Source organism: Triturus cristatus, chromosome 8 (assembly GCF_964204655.1).
Source record: "Triturus cristatus chromosome 8, aTriCri1.1, whole genome shotgun sequence".
NCBI lineage: Eukaryota > Metazoa > Chordata > Amphibia > Caudata > Salamandridae > Triturus > Triturus cristatus.
Genome location: NC_140591.1, coordinates 1,379,246,739 through 1,379,258,938, shown reverse-complemented (window position 1 = coordinate 1,379,258,938; position 12,200 = coordinate 1,379,246,739). Strand labels below are relative to the sequence as shown.

The 12,200-nt window shown below is 43.3% G+C and overlaps 1 protein-coding gene across 1 annotated transcript in view; it reads left to right on the top strand.

The window, feature by feature from the left end:
- LTN1 (listerin E3 ubiquitin protein ligase 1) overlaps window positions 1-12,200 on the top strand; it is a 452,785-nt gene that overhangs the window by 249,593 nt on the left and 190,992 nt on the right. The window contains exon 19 of the mRNA XM_085623083.1: window positions 4,691-4,833. Within this exon, the coding sequence (XP_085479209.1) occupies window positions 4,691-4,833 (143 nt within the window). The remainder of the gene's footprint in view (window positions 1-4,690; window positions 4,834-12,200) is intronic.

Genomic DNA, 12,200 nt, shown 5'->3' with positions numbered 1-12,200 from the left:
AAAGGGTTAATTATTTAATTTTTTCTCTCCAATGCCAGTGTCTTATTTTGCAACAAGAAATCCTGACTCAAGATCCCCAATCTGCTGGCTTGCGGATAGTGGTATAATAGAATTTCAGTTGTGAATTGCAATAATCATCCAGCTCTTTTCTGACAGAACGGGCCTTAACCCTAACCCAGACATAGTCCACCAGCTACTTCTCCAGAAGCACAGCAAGGGATATTTTAGCAGATGACAGCAGTTTTAGACCAGTCATGTCCTAGAGGGTCCCAAACACCACACACCCAAATGTTTTATTCTGAGAGGAATGCCAGTGGATGACGTTCATAGCCAGAGCTTTCCATCTACGGCAGCTGGGATCATATGAAGTTCTGCTTCTGACCATGTGAAGGTAGAATCACTACAGTTGGTGTAAGAATTTGAAGTGAATGAGGTGTGACCTGTCATTCGGGGGGAACCTCCTAGTTTGCTCGCAGCTATTTGCCTATTCTTTGACTGTGAGCACCTCACCTATATCTGCCTCTCATTTATGGTCTAGCATTAGGCTTGGCTATTGGAGCCTTACTCTGTATTGTGGAGTATAATGTGGTAACTAGGTGCTTGTTAGATGTAGTGGTTGATGATCAGTCTTAGTGGCTTGCAGGATGGGGATTCTCGTGAAAAGGAGGAATAATGTTCCTTACACAGCACCCGGAGTCCTAGATCAATGAGTGTATCCATCGGGAAGCACTGTTCTCCGACTAGTATGATTGAGCTGTCAAAATATGGGCATCTAGGTAGATATCTTCCACCTTATGAATCCCCCATGCTTGTACCCTAGCGGTTAGTATGTCAAAATAGTCTAGGGGCATAGAGTGTACTATGTGACATATGTTGACGTATTCGTACCAGTTTACCTGTGTGCAGGCTACCCAGTTAATCGCAGACCGGCCGCTGACTATTGCGCCTAGTGCGTGAGGGATAGCTGTGTCATGCTCTATTGCTATGTGTGTCACATTCGGGGAAGGATGTAACCAATAGTATGCAAAGTGTGCTTGGGCACAGTTATAATAAAGCTCAAAATCTATAGTGTACTATCCCCAACAATTGTACGGTAGTGTCAATACTTTCCAGCGCCTTTTAGGTTGTTTTCCCACCCAGGCTAGGGAGATCATGTGAGATCAGAGTGTTTAAAAAAAAAATGGATTCAATGTGGCAGGCACATTATAGAAAAGGTAGTGTAGCCTGGATAATAATTTTAATCAGAGCCAGTCGGCCAATTAGCTTACTGTGGGTTATGTCAACTTTTGAGCAGCTCTGTTGAGGGAGGGGAGATGAATGGGAGGGAAATCATTCATTAATTACTTTTATGCTGTTTAATTAATCTGCTTGGCAAATTAAGCCTGGCGCAAGCCAGACAACCATGCAACCATCCTCTGCTGCACACAGCCAAAAGTGTTTTTGGAACAGCGCCTTGCCAAAGGCAGTGCACAGCGCACATTAGGTACATGGCAGGCTGTGCTCAGTGGGTGTTTGGTGGCCATGGCGGGTTGGGAGCAGGGCCTGGCCGATTTGGACGTTAACAGCAGGGAGTGAAAATTATGTAAATAATTAGAAAACCAATGAAATTTACCGAAAAAAACATATTTAAAAAGTAGGTTATGATTTTGACTCAAACTCACCAAACCACTGAAATGTACCCGTTATTGTTCGCAATGCAAATGGCACATGGCATAACTCTTGCCAACCATAATGCTGAAAACGCCAAATTGGCACAGGTACAGAAACAAATGAAGAACAGTAGATGTCAGTTGTTTGAATAGTTTGAGTCACTGTGTATTTATTGTTTAGTCAGAATTTCCATAGGAAGAGCGCTTTTTGTTTTGCAAATAACTTTGCTGCTGTTTAATGAATCCTCATGAAGCTTAAGAGAACAAATGTAATCTATCTCAGATCCTTCCTGTAAAGTTTCCATGTGATCGGGCAAGCACAGCCGAGGAAAAGGGGAGGTCGGAGGGAGGTGGCAAAACCCTTTTTCGCCATGCAATATCCTTATGGAAAATTAGTCAACGATACAGAGAAAACAACTCTCACAGGTAAACCCTCCTGCTTTTTCAAGCTACCAAAGAAGGAGCGAGTACCTTTAAGATCTTTTATTCATCGCTCTCTGTGATTAACTAAATCTACATATGGTGGAATGTTTACGTGTAGTGTAAAAAAATGTTTTGCTCCATCTCTTCTAACTTCATGATGGACAACTAGTTTAACTGGTAAGTACATGTTCGCATGTGTGGGTGTAGATACACATGCTCGCATACTCCTGTCATCTAGTGTTGGGTCTGGAGTTGAAGCAAGTTGTTTTTCTTCGAAGTCTTTCGAGTTACGAGGTCAAGTGACTCTTCCTCTTGGTAGTAATGCTCATGGGCATCAACTAAATTGTTAGTTTGTTTTTTCTCCGGCATCAGGTTCGGATGTGTGTGTCTCTACTCCGTGTTTCGAACCTGTTTGTTTGTTTCTCCTGTTCTTCTCTCTGTCTTCGACGGTTTTGTTGTCGCGCTCACTTTTCCTTCTGTGACTCCCATTAAAAACTTCACCAGTTTGACTCAATTTGATTGAATCCCCTTCAGGGCAGTGCCCTTAGGGGCCTACCTTCTCCCTTGTTACCAGTCTTCTCGAAAATGCTTCACTGGTAATGGAATACACCCCCTTTCGGTTCTGTCCACGTTGCCACGCAAAGTACCCTCACACAGACCAACGCTCGGTGTGCAACTTATGCTTGTCCGCTGAGCACAACCAAGTGGTCTACAACGCCTGCAAGTCCTTTCGCTCCAAAACGACTCTTCAGGATCCGAGAGCTCGTCACCTCAAGATGTCTTACAGAGCCACCAATGACGCTCCCAACATCTTTGGTGAGGAGCAGCCATCGATCGATGAGGAAGGGGCTTTCTCTGTCGATGAAAGTTTGGGCTCTGAGCTTCATGAGAACTTTGAGGTAGAAGACATTACTCCAGCTCAACAACCTGTGAGTACACTTCCCTCTGCTCCTGCCTTCCAGCATAACCCTACCAAAAAACATTCAGCACTGCTGGTCTCAAAATCTCAGGTCTTCAGGCCACAACTTCTATCTAGCCATGGTCAGCACTGAAAAAACACTACTCAGCTCAGCACCAATAGCTCATGAGGAGTCGAAGCCATCTACTTCGGCTTCCTCGAACCAAGACCACCAACCGGCATCGAGTCGATTTTCGTTACCGAGCCAACAGCCGTCATCTTCCACCCAAGCACCGAGTGTGCAGTCTACTTCCAAGCCGAAAGCTTCGGAGCCGAAACAGTCCAAGCTGACCTCCAAGCTTGGTTCCAACACACAGGTGGAACCACTCCTGCACAAGTTACAGGAGAAACTGGACACGCGACAGAAGAAAATTTATATCCAGGCTCATACTGGACCTATACTGGCTACATCTTCCTCTCCACCACCATCTGAAAGGAAGCTTACTTTTAAAGAAGCTTTACACATGCTAGTTCCTCCGAAATGGAAGACTATGGACAAAGCTACCATCCCTTCACCTCTTCCACCTCCCATACCAACTCCATCTCCACCACTTCCACACTATCCTGCATCACCCTCTCCTCCAGGGGAGCCACTAGATGACTCCCCACAAAGGGTCTCCATATTCAGATAATGGTGGGTATGTGTGGCCACATGGAGATGAACACCCAATGATGGGGCTCTTTGGTGGCGATCTTTTGTTCCTTGCCGTATGGTGAGGTGTGGGTGAGGGGCCTAGGCTCGTGTAGATGTATTGTAGTGTAGGTGAAATTTAAAACAGGTTAGGTAGTCCAAAACAGTACTTTAATAGAATGGCTCTTACCTGATTAAAATAAAACTAGAGTGGCAACTTCTATCTTAAATTTATTAGTTCAAGATTGTGATGCTCTACTCTATTACGGTCAACATGTTTCTTGCTACAGCGTCTAAAAGATCAAACGGCAATTCATCAAGACCAATGTTAAAACTATCTACACCTTGTGGTTAGTGACTGACGCAATCTACCTACCACGTGAGTTATTTAGAGAAAGTACCTAAGTGTTGTAGGGGGTAATCTAAGGAAAAAAGAAGAAAGAAAAAACATGGTCAATAATACATGATTGATATGCATCCTTGATAACACTGTAGCTCTCTGTAAAGTCTAAAATGTGACCCAAAGTGCTTGTACAGGTAACAACCAGAGGAGGACACCACAATACCCCTCTTTCCCTAACTACACTTGGGATAACTTTCCAAATACGGGGCTAGCAACCTACAATAACCTTTCTCCTGTTTAGGATAATTATCCTTGATGTGTCATAGCCCCGCTGGTACTGTTGAGGCAAGGAATAAGGGTTTAATTGGTGAGTGAGATTCACTATTACACCCTTGTGAGTTGAGAAATTGTTTTATCTATAATTATTAGCAAATGTTGAAGAATTGTTTTTACATCATACCATGTGTCACCACTTGTGGTGCCTGTCACAACACCACCAATAGTGTTGTTTTAATCACCGGTATGGAGTATGCAAAGCATGTGAATCATCACAAACAGATGCTTACAGGGTAAGTAACATTTTCCTTTTCAGTCTTGTGCCATTAATTGGTTACATTTGATAATCCTTCTTACTATCTGGAACTTTGTGACATAATTGTGATAATCTCTTTTTGTATGTTTTACAGGTTTTTCCCTTTAACAGAAGGGAACTTGCACACTTTGCAAAGTCTCCATAGTTTTTTTCCCAATGAATTAAAAGAAGAACTAGTGCTTCAGTGTGTTTCAAGATTGAAGGCCTGCAACCAAAATGATGTCTCCAGTATTGACGGTTAGTTACTTTGTTTTGGATTTTTCTTAATTAACATTTGTACAGCAAGTGACAGTTCATTGCCATGGTTAATTGACTTTCAAATAACAAATCCCAATATGTCTTCTCAACATTTGCCTAGGCATAAATGTTCTGTGATTTGGCCTAATGAAATAACTTCCCCAAAAACAGGCAGGTAACCAACTACTCCACTCCATGATATGTTGCAGATGGCCTACATAGATATTACAGGTTTTCTACGCTTGTACTAGTTGAACAGATGTAGAGTCCATAGTCTCTGAGAGCTACATTCTTTCCCCATACAGTGTAGCACTGGTTGCTATACTGATAGAAAATCTTCCTTCTCTTTAAGTAGATGGCCAGATAACCTCTCCATCGCCATTGTGTCCCAAATTTTTTTTATAACACAGATTAGACATTGGGGGGTTGGATTGCTTTCCGGCTGTAGCAATGATGATTTTTGTTGCAAGTGCTATGTCGGAGATTATCTTCTGGTCATTGGTCTTTGGTGCTTCCATTGTGCAGGTCTCAGGCCAAGTGTATCTATTGGCTGGTCATTCAGGATACCAAAGCCCACAATTTCTTTAATTACAGCCAACACATCATTCCAAGTAATGTATATCTAGGACATTTCCCGCAATATGTGGATTGAGTCTTCCGCAACACCCGCAGCCCCTCCAACACCGATCGGACAGGTCCTTAAAACTTGCTGAATCTTGCAGGTGCTAAGGACCAACATAACTTTACTTTAAGGGCCAAGTCACTTTGTAGGACAGATTTATAGTTAGTAGTATTAGCTATCCATAGGACATCCCTGTGCATGTGCTCTCTTTCTCTATCTAGTACTGTTGCCCACATTACTTTTGTCATGTATGCCTGTAGAAAATGTTTCATAGGGGAGTAGAGTATTGTATATTTTGGGAACTGCCCTCTTTAGGCACCTATGGTTGTCATCAGTTGTTTGAAATCTGTCAGCTGTCTCATTGCTGCAGCACGGTTATTTGGTTGCAATGGCCAGTGGCACAAATGTTGGTATCTTGATCACTCCTTCTTTGATATCATGAAGACTCATTTACAGTTCTAAAGAATTCTAATCTGATCGCCTTCAAATAGATCTCCTGGTAACCTGTATTCTACCTCCTGCCAACTCCAATAATCTCCTCCCTCATTAGCTGGTGTGAAGTCTGCATTATCATGGATAGTTGCTGTGGGGGATGGGATCAATATAAGTTGTCAAGTTCAGTTCGAGCAGTGCCTTCCAGCTGCGGTCTAAGGGCCCCTATATGTTTTCGGTGTGTGTAGGGTGATATGGACTCCCAGGTATTTCAAACAGATTATGTTTGTTAACAGAACTGCTGTCTTCAGTCTGTCTCTGTTATCACTATTGTGTTGCACCATTAAAAGTTCTGTTTTACTGGATTATCTGTCTGTCTGTCCTGTCTTTCCTGTCCTGTCTGTCTGTCTATCGCAGATCTGATGTGGTGGTTCCTTCTGGAATAATAAAATGTCATCAGCAGCAAACCATGATATTGTATGGACCATTCTTATGGATCCTTCTGCCAAAGTCCATCCCGCTTATATCTCCAGTTTGGCTAACTGCTCAATAGCAAATGCAAAGAGTTGTGATGACATCGATCATGCTAATCTGATGCCCCTGGGTGTTCTAAAATTATTTAAAAAGATTCCATTGCCCAAGATTGTTGATCGTGGCTTGTGTATGGAGCCATCACAATCTGTATACAATTTTCCCCCATCCCAAATGTTAACATTACCTCTCTTAATAAGGACCACCTCACTTGTCAGAATCCTTGACAGTGTATAGCGCTAATAGTTCCTGCCAAATCTCTCTCTTTTCACTTTCACTTCTTTGTTGACTATTCCTCTAACATTGTCAAATTTCTGTCTGTCCTTGATACAGCCTGATTAGTCTTTGTGTATTATTTCTGGCAGGATGGGGCAAGCCTTGTGGCTAGGACCTTCATATGCAATTTGTTGTCACCTTGTGACATAGTACATTGTATCTGGTTTCTCCCCCTTCTCTGCTCTAGACTGAAATAACCTTGTCAAAATGGATCTCACTTATCCCGCAAACACCTATAAAAAGTTTTTGATAGTAAAACCGTCCGGTCCTGGTGATTTAAGGGATTTCATGTTGCTAATGGGCATTAGTACTTAGACATATGTGATAGGGTTCAAGACAGATTATCTTTTGTCTGCTTTGATCGCAGGGAAATGTATGTTTCTCTGTAAGTCGGTCTGAGTTTCAAATGGATTGTCTTCCTTAAGTTGTAGCTATTTGTAGTAATAGTGGAATATGTCTTACTTACTAGTTTCGAATATTAGGACCCCAGCATAGAGTGTTAAACGTGCTAATCTAGATTTGTTTTGCTTAGCACATAGAATCTTTCACTTATTTTACATATCTGTATGCCTTCCCAATAAGGGCAAGGAGCCCTATTTCAGACCTGCTCGCCAGCAGTGTTTTCAGTTGTCCTCTAATGTTGTGACGCCCTTAAGTCCATATACTCAGTTGTTTGTGTTTATCTTCAGCAACTTTGATATCGGCCTCAAATTTTGAGCCTGTGAGGTTTAAAGCCTGTGAAGCCTGCCACAAACAAATGTCTGTGAGAGACCCCCACCTGGTTTGCTTGTGGTGCCTAGAGCTGACCATAACTCCAGGACTTGGCCAAACGGCTGCACCATGAATTCTAAAGTGATTTGGGAGTGAGCGGTGAAGCGCCTAGTGGCTCGACATCAAGCGACTACACCGCTGCATGTCCCAGTCGTGTGGAAGGTCCCATGCCCACTCTGAGAGTTGTTCCCGTTGGTCGTCGTCATGGTCGAAGTAGTCGTTAGGTAAGTCCCACAAATACAAGAAGGCCAAAAAGTCAAAGCTCTCTTTGACTTCACAACCCTGGTGCAAGTCAACTGACGAGGCACGGAAACCAAGCTACAAGGCTAGCCCCCGCACCAGCACTCCACCCGTGGAACCCGGGTCTGTCCTGCACCTCCCTGATGTGTGCTGCACAGCATGCCCCTTCTTGCACAAAAACGATCCTGGTATAATCCAGATACCTTTTTTTGCTAAACACGAATTTGGAAGCCTACGCCGCCTAATTGCTCGAGCAACAATGAGGGGTCTATTATAACCCAAGCCAGAATTCTGAATACGGATGCGGTTTTACAAACAAAATTCCGAGGGTATCCATACCTTTTAGTACTAAATACAGGAACCACGACTAGTGCACAGGGACAAGCATACCTTGGAATTTGTCTTTGGGCTTCCAATTAATAACACGCTTTGGACATCTGTGATATACGTTGTATCCTACAGACAGATATATTTAGGATTTCGGCTATAAGTATTTCGGACAACTAATTAGGTTGATCTCTGGAATTGCAGCTTGTGAAACAGGTCGAAATTTCTTTGGGATAAACACGAAAAACACTGAGTTTCACACCATAGTCGCATCCTACAAAATACATGAAGAAGCAGGGTCGGCCACCATCACGAGTACTAAATATTGTCTAGAAAGCCTTGAGGAAGTCACTGGATGTGACGAAACACGTGTCGGCTGTTCTTGCGCATCTTGATCAAGACTGTGTAGCTTTGAATTTTCTGTACAATATCTCCCCATTTGTATGTTCTTTGTAACGGGGGTTTTTACAGCCTTGACTAAAATTGTTATGTTTTAGGAAATCTGCATAAATTAAAGTAAAGAAAGTATTCTGCATAAACTCATCTTTATTGTTTGCCATTGACATATTGGTGATACAATTTTGTGAAGTTAACGTACTATGGTTCCACATTAGAAGGGACACAACTTTTAGAGAGCCTGGGTATAACTGTGTTATATACTTCTGATACACGTCCTCTATGGCCCAAGAGTGCTTGCATTGGCGCCAGGCAACACGGAGTGCGCAAGCGAATGGAGAGGGAGAACTGCGTCATTTCTTTGAAGAGATGACTCAGTTCTGCTCTCTTCATTTTACACAACGTAGCACAGCAACTTTCCTTGCTGCGCGTTTTTGTGCCACTTCTTTGTAAAAATTCACCTTAATGACCAGTTTGCCAAACAAGTAGCAAATGTGCACCCACATAAGTACGCCTGGAATGGATGCATCTGTACTACCTTTTAGATTTCACAAACATTGGCTGTAGGAAGCTTAGAAAGCTACACCAGTCTCAGGTTTCTAAGCATGCCACTGTCAATCAAACGCTCAAAAGGTGATTGGGCAGATGCTTGCAAATAGTATAACCAATGACAATCCCTCGGAGTAGCATTCCAAACCACTGTTTCTTCCAAATGTGCAGCTTTAGCCAAAGGGCCTGATTTTGGATTTAGCAGATGGAGTAAAGGCAGACAGTGTAGTGCCTATACTCCACCCACCCTATTTAGAGATGTCCGCCAGCAGAATGGACATCTGTGTACATTGGCAGGAACTGCCGTCATGTCAGTTTTTGGCATTGTAGGAAACATTTAACAGAGGGCTCCATTAAACATAATGGATGGCTGTCAACTGTTCCAAAGTTTTTATTTTTCAAAACTAACTCCCAAAGCGGTAGTTTGTTTTTGAAAAAGAAAAACAAACTAATGACCTCCACACCAGTTTGCTCCCATTGCCTGGGGGTAATTTTTCTTTTTTCACTGTCCCTCACCACCAGGATATATCTTGTAAAATAGTCAGTAAAAAAAATAAAGACATTGGATCATCCATCATAAATGGGACGGACGGTTGGATGACTAAGGAACCCACTCTGTTGGTCGATCGAAGTAAGTCTTACACTGACAGAGTACATTTTACTCCTCCTCCTCCTTTAAACTTGACGTCCACCTTAGTCAAATCGGGTGGGTGGACCCTGAGTTTGGTGGACAGGATGCAACAGAGTACCTGTCTGTCAAACTTTAAATCAGCCGAATAGGCCAACCTAATGCAAATCAATACTGACCCTGCTCCTCATGGGACTAGTCCAGCCCAACTTTTGGTCATGTCACCTATTCACCCTGCAGCCCCCTGCTTTTTTAGTATCAAAATTTAAGATTCACAGCCCCGAATCTCACTGACCACACTATGCCATTCATCAGCGCCGTCCCCATAATCATAGCCAATCAGATCCAGACCATCTGGGTCAGAGACAGTGCCTCCTTTCTTTGATCCTGTGGGAAGTATGGTTACCGAGAGCCACTAGAAGAACCTTTGCCCAAAAATAGCTTGTATGAGGACCTGGCTAATGCCAGTGGTCTGTTCACTTCACCAGACACTGGATTGGTCTCTCCTCTTAGTGGGCTGCACAATGTTACAACGCATGTGTTTACCACAGTTGCCTTTATCACACATTTTTTACACCACAATCATGTACCACACATCTGCCTTTACCACACAGGTAAGTATAAATACGGTATGTGAAAAAAAAAAATATATATATATCTATATTTGTTTGTGGGCAAGACCCACCAACCATCACATTTTTTTACCTCCCTTAAACTCCCCTCTTAGTAATTTCCCTTACCACCCTATACCCCTAACCCCACCAAAGCCTTAAAATACCCTTATCACATAATACCCTTGCCCACTCCTAAACCCTAAAAATACCTTGTCTGATAGAGACTTCTAGCCGCAGATTCCTTACCTTAGAATTATCTCCAGTTGTCAGACTGGATCTGGCCATTTTTTGTGAGAAGGACCCCTTCACGCCGATAGGTGGCATCATTTGGCTCCATGTGGCGTCTTTGGGGGGGTCAACCGCACCAGAAATGACGTTCGCAGTGCCTATATAGGGGCCACCCAGGCATACTGACGTCAGTGCTATTCTTTCTGCGCCAACAAGTGCAGATCTGGGAAGAGCTACCACTTAGTCATTTTTTTACTAGTTTTTCGGCGTTTGTTGAACTCTTTTTGAGGTCTTACCTCCCGGTGCGGCAGAGATGTCATCTAAGACAGCCGGCTTCAAGCCCTGCGGCGCCTGTGACCGACCTCCCACCCCTATCCTCTTCCAGCCTGGACTACCTTGCCATCCTACAGCAGGAGGTGGGACCACTGTGGAGTTAGTGCCGGAGCAGTAAAAGGGCCAAGAATGCTACTTCCTTTATTTCCTTGACCCAAGAAGGACACAGTCTGTATTCGGTCCTATATTCGATTCTGAATCTCACAGAGTTGAACTTCTTACTCAGAAAGGAGAAGTTAAGATGCCCGGTCCAAGTGTTGCTGGCTTTCGAAGCTGGAGACTGATTGGTTTCACGCAACTTGCGGGATGCGTATTTCCACATGTTCATACTACGGACGCATCTCAAGTATTTGCGTGTTGTGGTGGGTTCTACATATTACCAGATTGCAGTGCTCCCCTTTGACTTAACATCAACACCTCAAGACTTCACTAAGGTGATGGCAGTGGTCGCGGCTCACCTCCGGAGGTCTGGCATCTTCATTTTCCCATACTGAATGAGGGTATTTATAGAGCGCACTTATGCCGAGGTGTCTTGGCGCTAGGTAGAGTGATCTGAGAGTCGCACAATGATTAGCATTGCATGAAAAGCCTGGTTTTAATACCTTTCCTGAAGATGGTGCGTGAGGGCTGGAGTCGTAGCGAGACGGGGAGGAAATTCCATAATTTGGCTGCTAGGAATGAAAAGCGTTTCCCTCCCCAACTGACCCTTTTCATCCTGGGAGGAAGAACCAGCCCAGTATCCATAGACCTTAAACTGCGCACTGAGATGTATTGGGGAAACAATGATTGCATGTCTTTGGTCCCTCCTCCATAGAGGGCTTTATGCACTAAGCATAAGGCTTTAAACTTCACCCGACGTCTCACCGGAAGCCAGAGGAGTAATACTGGCCGAAGTGGAAAGATGCTTGGGCAGACCATACAAAACTCGCGCTGCAGCATTTTGAAGTGACTGAAGCTTGTTGAGTTCTTTCACTCCAGCTCCTAAATAAAGGGCATTGCAATAATCTATCCTTGATAGAATAAGGGCACCAACCACCGTTTTCCTCAGGGAGAACGGAATAAAAGGAAGGATCTTACGCAATACCTTTAGTGTGAAAAAACAGGCTGAGACCACTTGGTTTATTTGTGGGTTACAAGTGAGACCATACCTGGATGACTTGCTGGTCAAGGCTAGGCCGCCGAAGATTGCAGTTAACAAAAAATGATATGTTGCGGGTTCTCCCCCCTGAGAGGTGCTATCCTAGGCACAGCATCTTTTTATTTATTTATTGACTGTATTTTTTATGGAATCTGACTAACATTTTCTCTAAAACACTTAACCATGGATTAGTGAAATACTATCAGTCTTAAGATGTACAACTTAAATAGAATTGAAAGAAGTTGTAACAAAACAGAAAATCCAGAAGAAAGAGTGAAAAGA